This window comes from Bos indicus, chromosome 14, assembly GCF_029378745.1.
Source record: "Bos indicus isolate NIAB-ARS_2022 breed Sahiwal x Tharparkar chromosome 14, NIAB-ARS_B.indTharparkar_mat_pri_1.0, whole genome shotgun sequence".
In the NCBI taxonomy this organism is placed as follows: Eukaryota; Metazoa; Chordata; class Mammalia; order Artiodactyla; family Bovidae; genus Bos; species Bos indicus.
In genome coordinates, this window is record NC_091773.1 from 26,281,137 (window position 1) to 26,306,689 (window position 25,553).

The 25,553-nt window shown below is 40.2% G+C and overlaps 1 protein-coding gene across 4 annotated transcripts in view; it reads right to left on the reverse strand.

Annotated features, from left to right (window-relative positions):
- Nucleotides 1–642: 642 nt before the first annotated feature.
- Nucleotides 643–25,553, reverse strand: part of CA8 (carbonic anhydrase 8) — an 82,009-nt gene continuing 57,098 nt past the window's right edge. The window contains exons 8-9 of one of the 4 annotated variants that reach the window (XM_019974035.2): nt 19,094–19,250; nt 643–1,349 (exon numbers count right to left, since the gene is read on the reverse strand). In XM_019974035.2, the coding sequence (XP_019829594.1) occupies nt 19,116–19,250 (135 nt within the window). In that variant the 3' untranslated portion in view covers nt 643–1,349; nt 19,094–19,115. Of the gene's footprint in view, nt 1,350–4,312; nt 9,746–19,070; nt 19,251–25,553 lie in introns of those variants that run through there. The other 3 variants (XM_019974034.2, XM_070802567.1, XM_070802566.1) reach the window with 3 other exon arrangements.

The window sequence follows — 25,553 nt, forward strand, 5'->3', positions numbered from 1 at the left end:
GCCTGACCCAGAACACTGCTTGAAAAGCAGGAGAGTCAATCCACAAGATGCAAACCACTATTCCCACCCACAGCTCCAGAGCTATGACTCCACTGCCCAAGTCTCCACCATGAACCATCTTGGCTTCCATTTTCAGGGATATTTGGTGTGATTTTTTTTTATTTGCATTTAATGCTTTTCATTATTACAACCTCCACCCAACACATCTAAAATCTCTCAACACATACTTCCTAATTCCATCTGTATTATTTCTAACTTTGATATTTTGTATCATGAAATCCCTCAAAATTGGGTCTATGTTACTGAAGTCATTAGTTTTACAAGAATAATTATAATGACGACTAATAACATGTACTAAGTACTAGCTTTGTGCCAGGCACTCTACTGCTTTACATAAATTATCTCGTTCTGCCACATCTAATCGCATCTAAGCATACGCTTAAATTTGCTAGTAGCACTTAATATTAATTAAAATAAAGATATTGATCATCTTCGAAAGAAATATCTCAATATACTGATATGAAACCTATAGAATAAAATATTTTAAAGACATAAAATGTACACCACTTAATTATTATGCCATACTATTAAATTTATGTTTCTATTATGGAAAATAAAGCTATAAAATAAAAATAAAGTATCTGCTTTTTATCCAGTTTATTTCTTACACCTTTCTCAAATTTCTAGAAACCACAGCTTCTCATATGTCAAGTACGATTAGATTCGTATATTCAATTAAATCGTCTAAGAAAGTAATATATAAAGTAAGTATTATGTTCTTGCATTAACTCCCAAATTATGTTTTATAACAAATCACCCTGACATTAATCATGGTATGAGGGTTGAAAAGTAACACAGGATAAGATTTTTACTAATCCTTCACATTCCATTTTGAAGCTGTATGCTGCTCTTGATCAGAACTTTCATTTTATTATCAAGAATTACATTATTCTCCGAATGAGTGAATTTTCTGTTGGAGACAGGAAATGAAGGACTGCAAATGCTGGAAATGTATTTTTCCTGTCTCAGTGTTAATACATGATATATATGCATTCATATTAACAATAACTCTGAAAACTAGTTTCATTTCCTCTACACATAAGCAATAAACAGTAAGTGCAAAAATGTGAATACTAGCAGCAGTGATGTGGATACAGAATATGGGGCTCCATTTGAATGTACAGCCATTTCTAACATTTCATTAGAGCTCGTGTACAGGCAACTGTCGCAGATGTCCATCACAGTTGGCTTAGACGAAGAAAACAATGCAGGCTCTGAGGATAAACCGAAGCTGCAGCTCAAAGTTTCCGTTTCTTATCCAAGAACACCATAGGACCATTGTCTTCCTCCTTCAAGGCAAAAAAAAGGAGTCAATTACGTTACTGATATTCTTCCACAGCAAACTGAAAAGTCTTTTCTACAGTCCAACAGGAGACAGCAACAACGAGAAGTTTTGTAAGAAAATGTGGAAATTTCAAAAATATCTTCATGCTCATGTCTGTCACCTCTGCAATTTTTCCACATTTCTTTCTTTGACAGAATCTATTAATGCAAAATTTCATAGAAACATGTATTTTCAAGCCAAATAAATGAATGCTTGAACTGTTTTCTAAATAAAAAATGTGTATGTCATGCAAAATAATAAATAAAGCTTTTAGTTGTTGTCATTAATTTTGGGTGTAATAATGGCAGGTGGTAACTAAGCACAAAGACCACTTCTTCCTAGTCCCCAAATTCTATTGAATAAATGAAGAAATAATAAATACAGAATAACACAGGAAACAAGCAGACATTTTGAGATAACTAAGAGTCTTCTCATTTAGAAAATAATATCAGCTAAGATTTTCATTCAATACATCTACTCGTGTTACAACAGATGGGCTGGGGAAACACAACTGGTTCATACAGTTGTTGAATATGAACTAGTCCAGTTTTTTGGGCAACAAATATCTATTAAAATTATGCATATACTTTTCACCCAGAATTACACTTCTTGAAACTTATGATAGAGATACAATCACCTAATTATATAAAAATTTATGTGTAAGAACATTCACTGTAGGAAAAAAAACTAGAGAAAAACTACACAATTTCCTTTTTTAATAAACTATGATACAATACTTTAAAATTGTTCATACATGATACATGTATGGATTTCCTTGTATATATGTACATACACATGACCACACATGTATGTATATATTCACATCAGTTCAGTTCACTTCAGTCGTTCAGTGGTGTTCGACTCTTTGTGACCCCATGAACCTCAGCATGCCAGGCCTCTGTGTCCATCACCAACTCCGGGAGTCCACCCAAACCCATGTCCATTGAGTCGGTGATGCCATCCAACCATCTCATCCTCTGTCATCCCCTTCTCCTTCTGCCCTCAATCCCTCCCAGCATCAGGGTCTTTTCAAATGAATCAGCTCTTCGCATCAGGTGGCCAAAGTATTGGAGTTTCAGCTTCAACATCAGTCCTACCAATGAACACCCAGGACTGATCTCCCTTAAGATGGACTGGTTGGATCTTCTTGCAGTCTAAGGGACTCTCAAGAGTCTTCTCCAACACCACAGTTTAAAAGCATCAATTCTTCGGCACTCGGCTTTCTTTATATTTCAACTATCACATCCATACATGACCGCTGGAAAAATCATAGCCTTGACTAGACGGACCTTTGTTGGCAAAGTAATGTCTCTGCTTTTTAAGATGCTGTCTAGGTTGGTCGTAACTTTCCTTCCAAGGAGTAAGCGTCTTTTAATTTCATGGCTGCAGTCACCATCTGCAGTGATTTTGGAGCCCAGAAAAATAAAGTCAGCCACTGTTTCCACTGTTTCCCCATCTATTTCCCATGAAGTGATAGGACCAGACGCCATGATCTTAGTTTTCCAAATGTTGAGCTTTAAGCCAACTTTTTCACTCTCTTCTTTCACTTTCATCAAGAGGCTCTCTAGTTCTTCTTCACTTTCTGCCATAAGGGTGGTGTCATCTGCATATCTGAGGTTATTGATATTTCTCCCAGCAATCTTGATTCCAGCTTGTGCTTCCTCCAGCCCAATGCTTCTCATGATGTACTCCACATATAAGTTAAATAAGCAGAGTGACAATATATAGCCTTGATGTACTCCTTTTCCTATTTGGAACCAGTCTGTTGTTCTATGTCCAGTTCTAACTGTTGCTTCCTGACCTGCATATAGGTTTCTCAAGAGGCAGGTCAGGTGGTCTGGTATTCCCTATATAGAACAATTTATTAGAAAACATTAATAATGCTAGGGTATATATTTCCAAATTAAATTTCAAATAAGATAGTGAGCCATGATCAAATATTTTAAGATTATGCCTCAAAGATATGATTTTGAAGGTAAAATAGGATGCTGTTTATATATGCATTTGACAACTATAACCCAACAAATTATAAATCAAAGTGACTGACATAAAACTAACTGATGATCCACATTGTCAAGCCTCAGAATTTTAGAGCTTTTTAAAGGAAGCCTAAAGGTCAGCATGCATGAATTTTTTGAAAAAGGAAAATAAACTGTAGGCCCCCCTGCCACTTGCTCAAATATGTTTCACATAACTCTGGAAGTTAGGTGGGAAAAAATGGATCTATAGTCAAAAAAACAGTGAAAACTCTAATCAAATTGAGTAAAACATGATTCTTTCATACAAAATCATCTGTCTCTAATACGCTAATGTGCATTGTTAATCTCCAAAAGGAAAATATCATATTCAGGATTCCCCAAATGTACGGGAACAGTCACCTCTTGATTTAACAAACACCTTGAGGGAACACTGCTCTGTAGAACACATTTGGGAAAGGGTGTTCTAGAGGTGGAGATTCCAAGTTTATGAAAGTAATTCAATTTCATTTTAAGAATATATCCAATTATTCTAAAAATTAAGCTGTGTGCGCTGTGCTTAATCACTCAGTTGTGTCCAATTCTTGCAATTCCATGGACTGTAGCCCATCAGGCTCCTCTGTCCATGGGGATTCTCCAGGCAAGAATAATGGAGTGGGTTGCCGTTCCCTCCTCCAAGGGATATTCCCAACTCAAGAGATCAAACCTGGGTTTCCTGCATTGCAGGTAGATTCTTTACCATCTGAGCCATGAGGGAAGCAAAAAAATTAAGCTACCATGGTCCAAAACATCAATTAGACAAAAGACAGATAGACAGATCCTCTTTTCCTTCTGTCAGCCACCACCCCTCTAGACACACACACACACACACACACACATCACACACACACATCACACACTGTAAACCCTTCCCTTCAACCTCCCAATACAGTATAGAGCTATTTTGGTTGGATCAATATTCAATTTCTTTTATTGTGATGATGTAAATATTATCCGGCTTCCCAGGTGGTGTTATGGTAAAGAACCCACCTGAGAATGCAGGAGACATAAAAGACGCAGGTTTGATCCCTGGGTTGGGAAAATTCTCTGGAGGAGGGAATTCAAACCCACTCCAGTTTACAGAGAAGCCTGGCAGGCTACAGTCCACAGGGTCGCAAAGAGTCGGACACCACTGAAGTAACTTAGCAAACACGGAAATATTATTCAGAGCTGAACTACCAGTATTAATATATCATTCATTTTCCTTTCTTGCACAACTTTTTGTTTTCTCTGGAATGAATCGTTATCTCAAGCTTTCCTCACCTAAGTACTCAACCCCAAATTGCCTACAATTGTCTGACTCTCCTCTCAAGAAGTTAAGACATATCATGCAGTTTATCAACTCTGTATTTCTGGAGGAAGCTCTTCTAGAACCTTCTCGCCTGCTAATATCCAGACTCACACCCTCCACGCTGGCCACCTCACTTCACCATCACTCTGGGGATCTCCTGTTTCCTGGATCCCACATCTGTTTTCTTGGATTACTTTGGTCAAGCACATCTGCTGTTTGAGTAGACGTCTTCCTGCCAGGGTACTGACGGATGAGTAGGGGAGGAGGTGCACAATAAAGATGTTACTTAATCCCCCAGTCTTCAGAAAGGTTTCCCAACCCTCAATCGAGCCTCAGTGCTCTAAGAGAGGAACTCTCCCTTCATCACAGCATAAGGACTTATGGGGATTCACCACAGATTAGAAGGGCTCCTAGAGATGTAACTGCTTCTCCAACAGCTACTAACAAGTCCGGATGATTTGAGCCTCCTTCAACTTCTAGACACATCCATTGCCACCAATTCCTGGAACTTTGAGAGATACTGTCATGTAAACAGCCTTGTTCCTTGTGTGTGATAAATCCATTCCCGCACAGCCACCTGCTTCCAAAATACCGTTCCTGCCGTCTCTTCTTTTGTTTTCTCTATTCTTGTAAGTTTTGACACTTTAAAAAAAAAAAAAAAACTCTTTCCTGTTATTTTAACACACTTCATGACGGAAACAAAACTAAAAGCCTTTCTATTTAATGGATTAGCATGATTTGATACATAAGCTCCTTTTTATGCATTTGTATATTTTCTGCTGCTGCTGCTGCTAAGTCGCTTCAGTCATGTCCGACTCTGTGCAGCCCCATAGACAGAAACCCAACAGGCTCCCCCGTCCCTGGGATTCTCCAGGCAAGAACACTGGAGTGGGTTGCCATTTCCTTCTCCAATGCATGAAAGTGAAAGTGAAAGTGAAGTCAGTCGTGTCCGACTCTTCACGACCCCATGGACTGCACCCTACTAGGCTCCTCCATCCATGGGATTTTCCAGGCAAGAGTACTGGAGTCGGGTGCCATCGCCTTCTCCGTGTATATTTTCTAAACTTTCTCTAATAATTCTATCATTTGGTAATCAGAACATAAATTTGCTTGCAGGGAAGGAAAGGTGACACAGATGTACAGAATGGACTTGTGGACACAGTGGGGAAGGGAGAGAGTGGGACAAATGGAGAAATAGCATCAACATATATACGCTATCATGTGTAAAGCGGATAGCTGGTGAGAAGTTGCTATGAAACACAGGGAGCTCAGCTCTGTGCTCTGTGATCACCTAGGGAGCTGGGATGGGGGAAGGAGAGGGAGGCTCAACTGGAGGGGGATATATATATAATTATGGCTGATTCATGTTGTTGTATGACAGAAACCAACACAATATTGTAAAAAAAATTTTTAATTTATCTGGTATAATAATCTAAAGAAATGACATTTGGAATATACAAAGGTAATCAGGCTGACTTTCTCCCTCCTTAGGACTTCTTCCAAATACTCATTTATCTATATATAAATAATAAGAAAGTTTAACTATAAAAGGAAATTTTCTATTACCCAATGATCATTGTTCATAATGAGACCTTGAAGTAAGGCCATAATCTTAAGAAGTCTTCTAAATCATCAGCTATTTCAATATAATTATAACAGATGCTATCTTTCATGTGACTATTTCTGAACCTTAAATTATCTTCTATGAAGACACCCTAGGGAATGAGCGCAAATCAAATTACCATTGAAGAACTTCCTGAAAAGCTCTCAAAAATAAAAAAGCACATGTGCATGCGTGTCCCTCTTAGAAGTTGCAGAGTTGCTTGGCTGACCTTTGTTCCAGGGAGTTTGGTTCAGCCAATTGATAACCCACTGCCGTGTCCCTCTTTAAGTAAGATAATTCAGTAAAAAATCTCCAAAAGCAGAGTCTTTATACTACAATAAAAAATATTAAAGAATTTTTTTAAAAGAAAGAATGAGACTCAGAGATATCAGTAACTTTGTCAAGGTCACACAGCTAACTGGTGGTGGAGTCAGAATGGAACCCAAGCCATCCATCCACCGCTGTGCCACCGGGGGCCTCCACTTTCAACCCAGTGCTTGTCACTGAGAGGAGGGTTTGAGAGACGCTTGTTGCTTCATTCTTTTGTGTATTATTTGAATTTTCTGCCGCGAACATGTATTCTATTTAGAGACACAGGGACAAAGAACAGAAAGAAAATCAAAGAGTGAATCTTGCCACAGAAATTTCAATAGGTAAATGGAGATGAACACATTTCAAGACAGTGAGGAGTAAAAAAGGAGATGAGAAAGGGGTGAAAAGTATAAAGTGACTGATTTTTAAAAGGGCAAAAACACCTTGAACCCATGATGCAAGCATAAATTAGCCTAACACTTAGGGGATATTGGGGCTTCCCAGGTGGCACTATTGGTAAAGAATCCGCTTGCCAATTCAGGAGACACAAGAGACGTGGGTTCAGTCCTTGGGTTGGGAAGATTCCCTGGAGAAGAGAATGGCAACCCACTCCAGTATCTTGCCTGGGAAATCCCATGGACAGAGGAGCCTGGCTGCCTACAGTCCATGGGGTCACAAAGAGTCAGACACGACTGAGTGACTGAGCACCAACTGGGGATATTAGCAGTGTGATACCAAAAATGAAAGCTTGGATGTCCTTTTTCCCTAGAAATCTCAATCCTAGGAACCTATCTAAAGAGATAAGGAAGGACTTCCCTGGTGGTCCAGTGGTCAAGACTCTACCTTCTAATGTATAAAGCACAGGTTCAATCCCCCCTGGTCAAGAAGCTAAGATCCCACATGCTTTGTGGTGCAGCCAATAAATAAATTAATAAATTTTTTTAAAAGAGAGATAAGGACGCAAAGATATGCAAGGATTATCTGCCCTTTGTTATTTGAAATGTGCAGTGAAAAGAGCTCAGGGTTTGCAGTGAAACCTACCTGGATGTGAACCTTGGGTTTGCAGTGTACTGTCTGTGACCTGAGCAAGTTACTCAACCCCTCTGACTTAGGGTCTTTATTTCTAAAATGGAAATGAAAGAACATGACTCACGAGATCAATGTGAGGATTAAATGAGATAAAATATAGCCCAGGGTCTGAAACACAAAACAGCGTTCATTCTTTCCTGTCATCGCTCACTAGAATGTGTTACTTAGAATGAAGGTGTAGGGTTTCTCTGGTGGTTCATGGTAAAAAAATCTGCCTGCCAGTGCAGGGGACATGGGTTCCATCCCTGGTCCAGGAAGATCCCACGTGCTGCTGAGCGACTCAGCCTGTGTGCCACAAGTACTAAGCTTGTGCTCCAGAGACTGGGAGCCGCAAGTACTGACACCCACACACCTAGAGACCGTGCTCCGCAACAAGAGAAGCTGCCGCAAGAAGCCTATAAACTGCAACAAAGACCCAGCACAGTCAAAATAAAATAATAAACACATTTTTAAACTTTAACCAAAACTCAAGAACACATCAGGTTGCTTTGTATATTGCATACATGTTATTATTGTTTAACTGCTAAGTCATATCCAACTCTTCTGCACCAAAGTATCATAAACCACTAAACTTAGCTTTTAAAGTTCTTCCCAAGCCAATCTACCTTATGCTTTTTTGACACTTTCTCAATCTCAATTAGCACTCAACTCATTAACAAAACTGTTTTATACACAACAGTGAGTCACATTTTTCTTCCTTCTTCCCTAATCCCAAGTGTGTTGTAAGGGTGATTGAGTATCTAATTACTTCTTAATTGAATGCACATATTACACATTTTTCACTAGGTTCAAGTTTAATGCTTTCAGTCCAGAAATCAAAGTCAATGAAATTAAGCTGAATTGGGATTTGAGCAACTATTTTAAGGAGAAGGTTTGTATTATGTCTAATTATAAGTAAATGTGGATTTTAGCATTATTTCCTATGGAAATATTTCAGGTCCAGAAATGTGCCATAAATGACTAATTTAGATGATTAATAACAGTGTTATTCATATTTACAATCTTTTATTCCTCATTACAGTGATTTTATTGCTGGGACCCACTAAATATAATTATTATTGAAATAAAAGATACCATTAGAGAACCATTGGTTGTACCCTGACTAAAATTAGAATCAACATTCATTCGTGTTTGTGAAAAACTACATGAGTTTCTCTGTACCATAAAGGTTACTGGAAATCTCACATGCTGCTAACACAAGAAAAACATAAATCTTGGAATACATTCATCAAAAATATTCATTTATGGTAAACCATAAAAAATATTACTATCAAAATGGTGCTCCAATTCAGTTCATACTTTACCAGGAGACTATTTCTTGAGGTTTTTTGTTTTTATTTTTCCTTTTGCATTATGCAGGAGTTAAAATAAAAAACCTCTGAAGTAGTTATCTCATACAATGAAGGTTTGTTTGCTTGTTCCTAGATATGGAAATCAACCATCTGTAATAATTTAGCTGAAGGCCTCTTCAGGCAGAAGACTAGATTAAATAACTTTCTGAGATCCAATTCAACTCCATGCTTCTAAGATGTCTTTGAAAATATATTCTACAGACAAGCCCTCAAAACTTATGAGTTTCTAACCACTAAAAGTATAAGAATTCAGAAATTGTGCAGGCATTTAAAGAAGCAATGTAATAGAAAATTTGTTTTTTTTCAGTCGATGAGCCGTGTCTGTTTGCGACCCCACAGACTTCCCTGTCACCATCTCCCAGAGTTTATTCAAACTCATGTCCATTGAGTCTGTGATGCCATCCAAGCATCTCATATTCTGTCATTCCCTTGTCCTCCTGCCTTCAATCTTTCCCAGCATCAGCGTCTTTTCCGAAGAGTTGGCTCTTTGCATTAGGTGACCAAAGTACTGGAGCTTCAGCTTCAGCATCAGTTCTTCCAATAAATATTCAGGGTTGATTTCCTTTAGGATTGACTGGTTTGGTCGCCTTGCAATTCAAGGGACTCTCAAGAGTCTTCTCCAGAGCCACAGTTCAAAATCATCAATTGTTCAGCACTCCGCTTGCTTTATGGTCCAGCTCTCACATCTGTAAATGAATACTGGAAAAATCACAGCTTTGACTATACAGACATGATAGAAAATAGACTCATCCAAAACCAAAATGGTTTTATTAGTTTAACAATTAATTTATTCTGAGAATGGTATTGCTGTGCTTAATCGCTCAGTCGTGTCTGACTCTTTGGACCTCATGGACTGTAGCCCATCAGGATCCTCTGTCCATGGGGATTCTCTGGGCAAGAATACTAGAGTTAAGTTGCCATGCCCTCCTCCAGGAGATCTTCCCAATCCAGGGATCAAACCCAGGTCTCCCACATTGCAGGTGGATTCTTAACCATCTGAGCTGCCAGGGAAGCCCATTAATACTGGAGTGGGTAGCCTATCCCTTCTCCAGGGGATCTTCCCCACCCAGGGATTGAACCAGGGTCTCCTGCAATGCAGATGGTTTCTTTATCAGCTGAGCTACCAGGGAGGCCTGAGAATGATATTACATAGTGTCAAATCTCTTGATAGGAGAAACCTCCATATTATCCAACAAATATTTCAGATTCTGTATAAGATATTGGGCATTGTCTAGACTATTTTAGCATTGTATGCTATCAAAACTAGTTTTAACTGGCATGTTTGTTTAATTAAAACTGAAGGATCAGAATGATCAGAATGGCCATCATAAAAAGACTACAAGCAGTAAATAAGGGAGGAGTGTGAAGAAAAAGGTACCCTCCTGCACTGTTTGTGGGAACGTAAATTGGTACAGCCACTATGGAGAATATACAAAGGTTCCTTAAAAGACTAAAAATAGAGTTATCCTCAGTTCAGTTCAGTTCAGTTCGGTCGCTCAGTCATGTCCAACTCTTTGTGACACCATGAACCGCAGCAAGCCAGGCCTCCCTGTCCATCACCAACTCTGGGAGTCTACCCAAACCCATGTCCATCGAGTCAGTGATGCCATCCAACCATCTCATCCTCTGTCATTCCCTTCTCCTCCTGCCTTCGATCTTTCCCAGCATCACAGTCTTTTCAAATGAGTCAGCTCTTTGCATCAGGTGGCCAAAATATTGGAGTTTCAGCTTCAACATCAGTCCTTCCAACGAATACTCAAGACTGATCTCCTTTAGGATGGACTGGTTGGATCTCCTTGCAGTCCAAGGGACTCTCAAGACTCTTCTCCAACACCACAGTTCAAAAGCATCAATTCTTCGGCGCTCAGCTTTCTTTATAGTCCAACTCTCACATCCATACATGACCGCTGGAAAAAACATAGCCTTGACTAGACAGACCTTTGCTGGCAAAGTAATGTCTCTGCTTTTGAATATGCTATCTAGGTTGGTCATAACTTTCCTTCCAAGGAGCAAGTGTCTTTTAATTTCATGGCTGCAATCACCATCTGCAGTGATTTTGGAGCCCAAAAAAATAAAGTCAGCCACTGTTTCCACTGTTTCCCCATCTATTTCCCATGAAGTGATGAGACCACATGCCATGATCTTTGTTTTCTGAATCTTGAGCTTTAAGCCAACTTTTTCACTCTCCTCTTTCACTTTCATCAAGAGGCTTTTTAGTTCTTCTTCACTTTCTGCCATAAGGGTGGTGTCATCTGCATATCTGAGGTTATTGATATTTCTCCCAGCAATCTTGATTCCAGCTTGTGCTTCCTCCAGCCCAGTGTTTCTCATGATGTACTCTGCATATAGGTTAAATAAGCAGAGTGACAATATACAGCCTTGACGAACTCCTTTTCCTATTTGGAACCAGTCTGTTGTTCCATGTCCAGTTCTAACTGTTGCTTCCTGACCTGCATACAGGTTTCTTAAGAGGCAGGTCAGGTGGTCTGGTATTCCCATCTCTTGAAGAATTTTCCACAGTTTATTGTGATCCACACAGTCAAAGGCTTTGGCATAGTCAATAAAGCAGAAATAGATGTTTTTCTGGAACTCTCTTGCTTTTTCAATGATCCAGCGGATGTTGGCAATTTGATCTCTGGTTCCTCTGCCTTTTCTAAATCCAGCTTGAACATCTGGAAGTTCACGGGTCACATATTGCTGAAGCCTGGCCTGGAGAATTTTAAGCATTACTTTACTAGCCTGTGAGATGAGTGCAATTGTGCGGTAGTTTGAACATTCTTTGGCATTGCCTTTGGGACTGGAATGAAAACTGACCTTTTCCAGTCCTGTGGCCGCTGTTGAGTTTTCCATATGAGTTACCATACGACCCAGCAATCCCACTCTTGGGCATACACTGAGAGATAGTTCAAAAAGATACATACATATATAATTTAAAAAGATGCATCCACCCCAGTTTTCACTGCCACACTATTTAAAATAGCCAGGATGTGGAAGCATTCTAAATGTCCATCAACAGAGGAATGGAAAAGAAGATGTATTACATATACACAATGGAATATTACTCGGCCATAAAAAGAATGAAATAATGTCATTTGCAGCAATATGGATGGACCGTGAGGAAACTGGAAGAAAGGCTAGTCTGCAAATCGTGATCATGGCACTTCTCTGGTGGGCCAGTGACTAAGACTCCATGCTCCCAATGCAGGGGGCCTGGGTTGCATCCCTGGCCAGGGGACTAGATCCCACATGCTGCAACTAAAAGAGATCCCATGTGCTGCAGCTAATACCTGGCGCAGTCAAATAAATAAATAAAATTCAATATTTTTTGAAAAACACACAAAAGTAACCAAGTGGATTTGAATAGAAACAAAAGAATTTTTTTTTAAAAAAAGGAAGATCATAAATTCAATCTTTTATATACTGAGTCTGAAACTCAGTATATAGGTCTTTGGCACATGCAGAAGAAAAGTCATGCAAACAGCTAGGCATCCAATTCCAGAGCTTAACAGGGAGGCCTGGTGCAGGCATATAAATGAGGGTTATCTGCATTCGGGGGTAACAGAGGCTCAGGGTGTAGGTGATTCACCTACAAAGAGAGGAGGCCCACTAGGCTGAACCATGAGGACTCCAACAGCAAGTGCCCTCTGGCAAGGTCCCTTTATGTGCTGGGTTTTCATAGTTTCTGGGTTACGACAAACATGCTTTCCTAAGTTTTGACAGAGGGGATGACAAAAGACGAGATGTTTGGATGGCATCACCAATTCAATGGACATGAATTTGAGCAAGTTCCAGGAGATGGCGAGGGACAGGGAAGCCTGGCATGCTGCAGTCCATGGGGTTGCAAAGAGTCAGACATGACTGAGCGACTGAATAACAACAAAGTATCTATGAACTTCATCATGGAAAAGAAGAGCTGGAAAGAACTGACGGTGGAAAATGAAATGAATGCTTCTTTGTGAATAATCTTTTCTTAATAAGCCCCAAACTGGAAAAACAAAATTTAAAAATTGCTTTGAGGAAATACCAATAATGAGCATCCATGAGGAAAGAGACACAGTACAACATGTTTAGGTGAGATGAACCTGGTCTTGGTGTCTTTCTTATGGAAAACATATGAAGTTTAAAATAACAAAATCTATTATACTTAAGGTATCCTAACATATTAATGTTCAACATAAAAGCTGACCCATGACTCAAAATGTTTTCTTTTCTTCCTCCCAAATACAATTTTGTTTAAATTCAAGTGAAGGGGGAGGGATAAATCATTTCAGCAATCTTACCCTCAATAAATTATTAACATTTCAATACACACAAAAAAAGAGACAGATATGGAAGTAAGGATTATTTTCCTTCTTTGGTCATCTTGAAGAAATGTCTATTCAGTTTTGATATTTTTCATTCTTGGGTTAATAACAACTTTTATATCATATAATAAACACATAATAGATGGGCTGAGTACCCTTGGTATTTTGGCCTTTTCTTGAAATCATTTTGAAGTCCTTTAGGAAATTCATTCATTTTTGGACAATTCTATATGATATAGTAAATAGAAAACAGCTATATCCATTGAGCTCTCATTTCTCACCCTAATGCTGTATATCATATTAAATTATTAGAGTGAGTCAAGTCCAAGTTCTATTGACTAAAAATATGGCTCTGAGATTTCCATTTATCCTGGAAGGATAATAGCTTTTGCCTACTTGGTCATTCAGAGTTGACATTATCCCTTCCCCACACAGCCCCTCCTTTTCCATAATGGCTTGGCCTTTTCTAACCTCCAACTTTGTCAGGTTATAAAAGAAAACTGATAAGAAATTGATGCTAGCTATAGTATTTATTAAACTTAAGAAGACAACGTTATTAACTGCAAAAGTATACATGAGGAAGAATTCAGTATAGTCTGAATGTGACTTCGAAGACCCAGAAAAGGTCTCTGCCCAAATATGAGGGTAAGTTTGACACAAGAATCATTCAGAGATACTTACTTATCTTTTCTCTTCTTACTTTTTTCTTTTTTTCTAATCTATTTGGAGCACACTTATAGTTTCCCCTTAATTAGAATTCTGTGGCATTGGTTTTTACAGAAAATAATTATAACTATAGTTACTGTAAACATGTGTTCTGCTTAACAATTAAACTGAGTCACAGGGGAAATAGGCAAATTTTTAAACAGAATAGCTTTCTAATAATTGGCTAATATTTAATGAAACAAACAGGCAAGTAATTATTTCATTTGAAGGTTAATATCAATATTATGATAGAACCTGAAGTCATGTTCAGACTGTACTCAACTCTTCCCCATGTGTACTTTTGCAATTTATAACATCGTCTTCTTAGATGTAATAAATGTCACAGGTAGCATCAAACACTATAATACTAACCTTCCAATGAAATAATTACTTGCCTGTTTGTTTCATTAAATATGAGTCAGTTTTTAGAAAGCTATCCTGACTGTTCATATATTTGCCTGAATCCCCTGTGACTCAAATATTGTTAAACTGCACACATGTTTGCAGTAACTATAGCTAATCATAATTGTTTTCTGTAAAAACCAATGTCAAAAAATTCTAGATCATCTCCTTTCCCTCCCTTAAAAGCGGAAATGGTAAGTGTGCTCCCAATAGATTAGAAAACGAAAAAATGGAAGAAGAAAAAAGTAAGTATTTCTGAAAGATCCCTGTGTCAAATTTACCCGCATATTTGGGCAGAGGCCCTTTCTGGGTCTTTGAAGTCACATTATTATGCCAAGGGCAGCAAAGAAACTGGTCAGAAAGCTTGGTCTTATTTCTGATTTGCTGTGCCTACGGTTTGGTTCTCCTACACCCATAAAGTTCGATGGGTAAACTGGCTCCCAGAAATCTGAACTAGCCTTGGATCTGGATGAGTTACATGTGAACTCTTCAAACAAGTACAAAACCATAGTTCATACTTCTTAAATGGTAATATAAAAAGTCCCAGGTAATTCATGGGAATAATAAGTCTCGGTTATCAAAACCCTCCAGATGTCTAGACATGTCATGTAAAAATGAATGTCATTTTAAATCCCCAAACTAAAGTTATTTTAGTAAAGCATAGCTAAAATAAATCTGAATTATTTTGAACATTTTTTTAGAAAGCTATCAGAAAAAAAGTTTTTTTCCTTCTCAGTTCTAAGAGCTTAAATGAAACATTCATGCATTAAATTCAAAGTCTGACTGTCAAATCATTTCACTTTAATAAAATTTGAATTACCTGCCTTAGGGCATTATTAAATATCAAATAAAAAGCACACATCCATAAGTCTGATTTCCCAATATAATTCTTATGTAGAAGTATGACTAGATTTGTATTACACATTTCAAGATAAAAGGATCAAAAATGTATTCATGAAAGGATACAGTCAGAAGTGAACTCATCTTTGAGAGAATTTCTCACCATTCTTAAGAATCTGGGGAAAAATGACCCCCTTTCAGGAATCTCAGCCACCAAGACAAGGATAGCAATCCATCCTCTCTCTTAAAATATCTATACTGTAATTAATTGAAAACTTTGAGAATTACACATTGTCTTCTTATCATACAATGAATACGAAGCATATGTATCTGAAATAGATGCAGTCTTCTCATAAACATTTAAGGGTGTGTGTGTGTGTAAGACAGAGATAACATAGGGATGATTATTTAGATATTTAGAGAGGCAATTTGCATGGAGGGCAAGATAAGGATCAAAAACTCAAGCCAATCATCTCATTTCATAAAAAGTGTCATTTATGGTTACTGATATTCACAGAAGAGTATACCAAACCTGCACTGGATAAATTCACAAACTCATGCTCACCAGCCTCACTGTGCCTCTCTGCCTGCCCTCCAATGAGTCCTGCCTGCACCCCTCCCCCCACCCTCTGCTCCCAGCTTCTTCAGCTTCCCTCCCCGACTCCCAGCTCTTCCCCAATCCCCCTTAAACGGTAAAGCAAGTCACAAAATGCTGTCTATAAACCACCACCTCCTTCCTTTCTCTGAATGCATGGAACGTGTCCATTCCCTTAACAAAAGTCAGCCTCCACTTGTGCTTAGAATTCCATCCCCTGGCAACTTTTCACAGACTTTACTGCTAGAATTAGCCTCTCGAGAAACAGCATCTTCAGCCCTGCCTACCTACTGGCTCATTCCCCACCCCTCATATAGAAAGTTCCAGTATTTCTCGTTTAAAAAAAAAAAAGCCTTCATTTGGAACGAAACTGGGTCACCTGTAGAGATACGGACAGACCAAGAGATGGTCATACAGAGTGCAGTCAGAAGGAGAAAAACAAATACATTAATGCATATATATGGAATCTAGAAAAATGGTACAGCTTAATCTATTTGCAGGTCAGGAATAGAGACGCAGACTTAGAGAATGAAGGTGTGGACACAGCAAGGGGAAAGGAGGCGGTGGGATGAAGTGAGAGAGCAGCACTGACACATATACGCCACCGATGCTGCTGCTGCTGCTGCTGCTGCTGAGTCACTTCAGTTGTGTCGACTCTGTGTGACCCCATGGGCTGTAGCCCACGAGGCTTCTCTGTCCATGGCATTCTCCAGGAAAGAATACTGGAGTGGGTACACTCCACTCCATACTGAATACTATATGTATGAGAATACTGGAGGAGTGCCTTGCTCCAGAGGATCTTCCCGATCCAGAGACTGAACCCGGGTCTCTTGCTACAGGTAGCTTCTTTACTGCTGAGCGGCCAGGGAAGCCCCACATGTACACTACCATGAGTAAAACAGATAGCTAGGGGGAAGCTGCTTCATTACAAGGTATCGCCGCCTCCTCCCTTCAAACTCCACTTCTGCCCTGTGCAACCTACATCCCTCATCCTCCTGCTATCCTGAGGGCCCGAGTGTGGAGATGCTCCCTGATCTCTGACCCTTACTGCTTATGACAGAGGGCTCTGTCAGTCAGGCTGCCCGAGTCCAACTTCCACTTCCACTGCTCAGCAACTTTGGGCAAATGACCTAACTTCCTGGTGCTTTGGTTAACTTATCATAAAGCAACACATAAGGTTTTATGAACACGTGAGGTCATCCCCGTGTATTATTAGAACATTATTTGTACACACACATGCAGACACACATAATCTATGCCCACAACTCCCACATTCTGTTCAGACCTCTTTTCTGATCTCCACTTTTGAAATTCCAGCTTCCTTCGTGGCGGGTCCACCCACTGTTGTGATTGACAAGCCACTCTCAGTCCTCTCTATCTCTCCATCTCAGACAGAACCTATCCAGCTTCCCTGTTGTCACTCTGCCTATAGTTTCTAAAGCCCCAAACCCCAGCTGTTATCATTGATAATTCCATCTCCTCTCACTCACATGCAACTTACCCCTAGATATCACTTTCAAGACTCTTTCACAAACATAAACCTCTCTCCATCCGCACTGTTCCTAGTCTGGTACCCAAGCTTCCATGCCTTGCACCTTGGTTACCCAATGGACTTCTAAAATACCTTTCTACTCCCCCAGCCTGGCCCAGAGTAATCCAGTCCATTCATTCTCCAGCCACTGTGATCTACTGAGAATATACAGGGGTCAGGCCACTCCCTTGAGAACCCTTAGACGTCAACACATTGACAATGAGATAAAGACATCTAACTCGGCTGACAAAGCCCTTGAAGACAGGGCCCCGCCTGACTCTCCCTTTCATTTCCACACCCCAGACTCAGGGGGCTTCTTTCAGGTATCTCAGCGCACCAAAGTCTTACCATCTCCACAGAGAGGGGACCCTCGAGGATCTTTGCAAAGATATTCCCTCTAGCCAAAATCTCCTCCACTCCACTTTTTTGTTCTTCTCATTCACAGAATTTATTACAATTTGTAACTGTACTTTTGAAATGTTTTTACATTGTCCTGCTCACCATCTCAGGCTTAAGCTCTGTTTTTTAAAATATTTTTTGATGTGGACAATTTCTGAAGTCTTTACTGAACTTGTTACAATATTGCCTCTGTTTTACACTTTGTTATTTTGGCCATGAGGAATGTGGGATTTTAGCTCCCTGACCAGGATGGAATCCACACACTCTTCCAGGAAGGTAAGTCTTAACCACTGGACCACCAAGGAAGTCCCAGACTGTGAGCTGCTGGAGGCCAGAGATTTCAGGTCCTCTGTGACTCCCCCATCCACTGGAACACTGACATAGGGTGAGAAGACACACTCCCAACAGACCACTAAACAGTCAGAGCTCTGTGCTGACTCCTCGGAAACTGTTCCAATAGGCACTTTGCTCTCACAGGAAGCAGCGGTTTCATAGCAACACACTGACCTAGGTATGTGATCCTGGTCAATCTACAAAGTGAAGAAGTAACCCAGTACACAGGCATTTATATACATTTTATATTTTCCTTGTTTGTGATGTTTATTTTGTTAGCTCCTTAAGGGTAAGTAACACATACATTGAATCCAATATATTAAAATGTATAGATTATTAGAATATTCCATCAGTAAAGAAACATGCTGCATTTATATAATCACCAAGTGCTTCTTGATCTATCGAATAAAATCACTTACACAGGGTAAGTATTATCACTCTGGCCTGATCTACCCTCACTACCTACCCCAATAAGCAAGATGACCAATCTGCACTGGACAAGTGGCCAGCTTTGAGGCTCAACAACTCCCAGCCCCTTCCTTCATGCTCCCCATTCATCAGGAGATAACAGCTGCAGTTTCAAGCTACAACAACACAGCAAAGTACCAAAGAAGAAGTACTTGCGTATCATTACCCTGCCTCAAGTGCCTTCCCTTATGAAAGCTGATATTAAAGCAAAACCTATCAATAGAATGAAAGGCTGCACTGCTGGAAAAACATAAGGAATGTAGATTTTTCCCTAAAGGGTGTGAAATTTTTACAAACCACCTGACTTGTAATGAATGGGGCTTGAGAATGTGTCCTAAATTTCAATGAAGTGCATTCACATTGCAAAATTAACAGGTTCATCATGAGAGCTGCTTTCACGTGCAGGCTCAACTGTGTGCCTGTTTTCCTCATTTAATCCACACGTACCCAGATGAAGTACCCACACGTACTCTCAGCTCCTGTTTTCTCTGGCTACTGAAACGCAGCTCTAATGACTCTGTCACTGAGCGGCTGCGTGGGTCTAAAATTGTCTCCCAAAATCCCGTCACAGCCCTCCACGAGCTCTGCCCCCTTCACGTGTGTCCTCAGCCTTCGAAATTCTTCAATCTGAAAATAAAAGCAGAACAGAACAGATTAATTGTCGACCGGCCATGAGCAAGATGGGAATCTCATCGATAACTTAAAATATGCATAAATTACAAGCATTTAAAAAGAGAAAATTAAGCTTCGAAAAAGAGAAAAACTGAGTTCATTCTTCCAGAGCTAAGACATTAGACACAACCTCTACAAGAGGAAAGAAGACAACAGAAGCAGAGATAGGAAGGCCTCCAGATAAACCCAAACAACCGTCAAAACCTGCTGGATCTGTTCATGCAAAAAGGATATACATCTCTTTCAAATAGCTCTTATGGGGACATTTCTAGCAGTCCAGTGGTTAGAATTCGATACTTCCAATGCAGGGGTCACCGGTTCTATCTCTGGTAGGGGAACTAAGATCCCCACATGCTGCCTGTTGTGGCCAAAAATAAAAAAGATAAAAATAAAAAGGAGATAATCTGTAATACCTAAAAAAAAAAAAAAAAAAAAATTCTATGTCTGCCGTAACATAATAAGAAAAAGTGAACAAATGAAGAAATGTTCTGAAATGCTTCCCAAGTATATCTCTATAATGAATCATGGTGTTACTATATGCTAACTGATTATATGTTAAATATATTAGATTGAGGCTTTTTCATCAAAAAACTCCCTTTGCTGCTTGTTGAGCCCTCCAAAGAGCAAAGAATGCCTCTGATTTTTCAAAAGTTTAAGCCCATCTTCTTCCTGTGGCAACAGTGATTTTCAAGTTTATCTCCCTTCTCAGGCAGCCTCCCCAGATCCCGTGGTTTCCAGTTACGCACTATTGGTTACCACAGTCCCAAGAGACCATTCCCATCAGCTCACGGCAGTCTCCCTCACTGGCCAAGTTGTACCTCCTGAGAACTCATAGTCTGCCAGACACCACCCACTGGAAGTGTTTGAGCAACCAGCAAACACGTGAGGAGCTTTTGCCAAGCTCACTGCCATCTAGCAGTTGATTTACCTTTGTCAAATCATCTGTTATTTCCTTTAAATGCCACATAAAATCACATGAGACATTCTTCATTCTTTACACAAAAGGAGAAACTGAGGTCAGACAGGTTAAGGAAGATTCCAGATAATCTGGGTCTGACAATTCCAAGGCCACGTGCCCTCTTCCCAGTCCCACAGCCACCTCTTCAGAAATTCTAGTCATCAGTAGACCCTAGAGCCAGCATATAACCCAGGACATTGAGCAAATGTGACGTGAATAGCACCAATCGATCAAAGCATCACCGTCTGTGACTCAGAGGCTTCTACCCACAAAGGTTCACACAACACTGACACAGACTTAATCCAATCATGAGGGGGAAACCCACATGATAGTAACTAATTCAGGGTTCCAATAAAAACCTAGAAATCCACAGACTTTAGAGGACCCATGGGACTCCTATAAAATTTCACTGGTGCATTCTCCTAAGAGGTTCTCTGACTCCAGAAGAGTCAAATCTCACAAGATTCTAATTCAATCCACTCACATATGAATTGGAAATCAGAGCTGGGAAAAATTAAATGGCTTGCTAGATCAGAACCCAAGTCAGAAATTTGACTTCTAGTTTCCCTGGTGGCTCAGCAGTAAAGACTGCCTGCCAATGCAGGAGACACGGGTTCTATCCCTGGCCCGGGAAGATCCCACATGCCACAGAGCAACTAATCCCATGTGCCACAACTACCGAGCCTACGCGCCAAGGCTCGGAAACTGCGACTGCTGAAGCCAGCGCACCCCAGAGCCTGTGCTACACAGCGAGAGAAGCCACCACAATGAGAAGCCCTTGCACCGCAATGAAGAGCAGCCCCTGCTTGCTGCAACTAGAGAAAAGCCTGCACAGCAATGGAGACCCAACACAGCCATGAATAAATAAATAGAATTATAAAAAGGAAAGAAATTTGCCTTCTAAAGTTCTATTTTCCTATCTCTTCAAACACTGTTTGATTTCCCTAAATGGGTTAACCCTGATCCTATTAGGATTGTCCTGTTTTTTTAAAATAACATCCACATGCTGTTTTTATATAAAAAAGTGCCAGTCATATGAGCCATGAGATTTTTAATCTATATAATGGTTTCTCACTAGACCTTCTCACGGGTTTACAGGAGGGAATATGGCAGTACTCATATTGCTTGTTGCACCTGAAAAATGTCTAGAGCCAAGTCTTCATGAGAATCCCTTATAATTATTTGTGAGGTGCATTTTTCTTAGATTTCCCTGAGATGGAGTGAAAGGGAAACTTCTTAGTCAGAGGAGCCTATGATTTTTCAAAAAGAAGATGAAGCTCAAGGACAGACTGCATCCAAAGGCTGGTTCTTGTCCAGTCTCTGCTACCCAAGACCCAAACAACCCAACTGCTCTTCCTTTTCAAGCTCAGTTTCCACCTGTGAATAACAGAGATGAAGGTGATAACAGTATTCCGGGGTGATATGAGGTAAATAAGATCATTCATGAAAACACTCAGCACAGCTCCAAGCACACAGAGAATGTTCATAAATAACCACATGACTTCTGAAGTCCAAGCTTCTGCATTTGGAGATGATTATTTAGCTACAATTTTGTATGCAAGAAAGGAGACTAGAAATAATAAACCAGTTGACTGAGAAACAGAAGGTTCTCTTTCCTCCCATTCCCTGTGTGTGTGATCATATGTAAGAGCTGCAATCAGAACCTATAAACCCAGGACAGGGTCACCAATGAGCACTGTGGACTCAAAACTTGACTGCCTCGAGGTATTTCAAGAAATACTCCATTTATTATTGACTCTGAAGCTTATTGCAAAGCTGAGTTAACTTTGTATTTACGTATTCTGAACTGAAGCTAAATCTTTCAAGCCCCAGGCCTCAGCCTGAAATACCTTCTGTGAAAACGACTTCTTCTAGAAGAGATCTGAGTCAACAGCCGGCCAGTCTCCAATCATTGCCTTCTCAGAGAGAACTGCTTCACAAGAAATGTTTTTCTCTGATCAGAGTGATGCTTTGAAGACTTCAAACATCAACAAAGATAGGGGAAAAAACACATCTCTCTGAAATGCCAATTTTTCTGAAGTAACCACCCCTCAGAATCCTTTAGTCACTTCAAATGGTTTCGAGTGCGCGCTCTGTTATTGCACCAAAATGAGCCAGAGTGAGAAAGAAGCAGAATAATATTCCGAGATAAAAGTCTTCAGCTAAATTCAAATGTCAGGGCCATACAGGGGCCATCATTATCAATCAGTATGTACGAGTTCATTGATTTTTAATGCTCCTCTACTTAAACATGGTATGTGTGTTCAGCCAATTTAAAAGACAGAGATGGAGAGGAGAGAGATTTAACACTTGGGAGACACGTCCTCACCCGTGAAGGTAGAAAGCTGAGCAGCCACTGTTCCCTGAACTGGGTGGCACACCCACCGGTCTACAACGTTCATTCCAGCCTTCACTGATGTCTGACCTTGATGGCTCACTCAAAGTTCAGCTTTAAAACTGCTTTCTTCATGACAGCAGTTAACAGGCTAATTTCTAGGGTCTGAAGTTTGGCACACATTGCTTTTAGTAGTTCCAGGGGTCCTACACACATTTTGTAATAGACTTGTTTTGATTTACATCTCATGTGTCATCATGTTAAAAGAAAACTAACACATAAAAGTCCCTGTTCTCATCTTATTTTCCTTTATCACCAGGAAATTCATAACAATACATGAATTGCTGCTGTTGTTTACTCGCTAAGTCATGTCCGACTCTTTGCAACCCCATGGACTATAGTGGAGTGGGTTGCCATTTCTTTCTCCAGAGGATCTTCCCAACCCAGAGATTGAACCCACATCTCCTGCGTTGTCACTGACAAGCCAGTGACAATAGTTACAGACCACTTTTTTAAATGTTTTAAATTACACTTATCCAAATCCATCCAATTGTGTGGGTTTCTTCCCGTAGCATACAGTCTGCTAACCAGAACAACACGAAAAAGTCAACCGACCAACCAGGGGCTCCCAGTCCCAGACACTAGGATTCTAGTGCTCAGGAAGATGTAAATGGTTCACGCTGGGCTCAGCTGTCAATACTACACTATAGGTACCAACTCCTCCTCCTGGACTAGCAGGCAGAGGATGGAACTCGCATCTCCTGCATTGGCAGGTAGATTCTTTAAGTTTGAGCCACCAGGGAAGCCCATAACACCCAGCTACTTAGTAACATATGTTACCCCTATAAGAGGACACATTATTTCTTCAATACAAAGCTTTGTTTCTCAAAAAATCAACTTAGTAGCCATCCACCTGCCATTTGCTATTCTTTTTGTTATTTTCTATATCAATCCTCTCTCTGCCTCAGTCTCTATGTTTCTCTCCTCCTCTTCAAGCCCAACAAGGTGAGGCTCCTCAATTCTTGGTTTTGATTCTAGATTCACACCTTTACCCTTAGTTCCTCTCATTTTTGCTGCCTCTCAGGACCTTCTCTATTTTGGACTCTGCTTTCTCTGGAACTATATGAGCAGCAACAGTGAAACATTCAAATCAAGGACAAACTGATTCATTTTCTCCTAAGATTATCATTTTTTCCCCTAAATCACTCTAAATTGCAATTTAATGTACATGTGAGTGTGTGTGTGTCCATTTCCACACTCCTGCTCTCTGAACAGATGCTGCAACGGAGTTCTGCACTAACAGCACCTACATCTTCTTTTCTTGAAAAGAAACTGGAAAGTTATCCATTTCCAAGAGCAGTAGAAATTATTCCTTCAAATACACATTCCTTTGGCTTTGGCTCCCTTTGAGGAAGACACAGCTTATTTCCCAGTAATTGAGGAGCACGACTTAGTGAGTTAAGGTTAGACTTTGTCACTGACCTCGCTCAGGGGGATGGCTCCCTTTGAAGCCTGCAAGACCAAAAGGCATGATGAGTTGCCTCTGGGTTGTTGCATAATTTACTGGATGACATGGAAGTAAATCATCACATTACAGACTATTGGTTAACATCCCCAATACTGTGCTAGCGAGAGAATCCTTTGTGGAATTCTAAGTGGAACTGAGAATTTTCTGTGGCTCAGCCAGGTTCATTCAAATTGACTTTCAATAAATAGACATTTACTGTGGTTACAGAGGAAAAGTTTATTTTTCATTAAAGATTTGACCTATTTTTAGAAAATTGCCCCTAAACTGCTGAACAAATGTGACTGCAGACCCTGAGCTGCTTCTGTTTCCTCTGCCAGTCTGACCCCTCCGCTGTGACTAACACAGTTGAAACTCTTATCCCGGGTCCCATTCAGCTCAGTGCTCCACAGAAACATCTCACTTCAGTTAATGATTCAGTTAACTGGCAATGACATTCCTTGTTCATGAATCTTTTCTTGCATGATGGCAACTCTGAAAAGAGATGAAGGCTTTCTCCACGGCAAACTGGCTGGATGGGCTGGGGTGTGGACCTAGAGCAGCCAGAACAGCATAAAGAAAGGGATGGTGGAGGAATGATACTGGAGAACAGAAGCCAAAGCTCAGCAACAGAGAAGCACCAAGATCCACCAGTGAACACACTGGGGCAAGAAACAAGAGTCAAGCATGAAGATTTCCCTGGCTGTGGGTAAGAATCCGCCTGCCAATGCAGGGGACGTGGGTTTTATCCCTGGTCCGGGAAAATCCCACATGCCAAAAGGCAACTAAATCCATGAGCCATGACTACAGTGCCTCAACTCTAGAGCCCAAGAACCAGAACTACTGGCTTCTTCTCCACATGCAGTAACTATTGAAACCCGAGCCCCCTAGAGCCTGTGCTCTGCAACAAAAGATGCCATTGCAATAGGAAACCCTTGCACTGCAACTAGAGAAAGCCTATGTATAGCAACAGAGACCCATCACAGACAAAATAATAAAATACATAAATGGAATTAACTTTAAAAAAAGAGTGAAGAGTGAGAATCAAGCAGTGGCCTCCTGGGCATATGTTTATAAAGCATAGTTACAGTAAGTTCCCTACATAGGAAAGAGTTCTGTTCCAAGAGCATGTTGGGAAGTCCAGTTTGTTTGTAAGTCCTACAAAGTTAGCCCAGGTATACCCAACTAATACAACTGGCTACATAGTACTGCTCTATAATAGGTCTATACTTTTCACAGAAATAATACATAAACAAACACAAGAAAGAAAACATTTTTAACCTTACAGTGCAGTACCTCGTTCGCATCTTGAAAGTTCACAACCTAAAGCTTCGTATGTAGGGCACTTACTGTATTTTCTACCTGCATGAGATGCACGCATCTTATTTAGAGTCTCTGTAGCATCTGTCACTGTTTACCTCCCTTCTCCACAACTTGGAAATCCTCTCTCCTGTCCTGGAT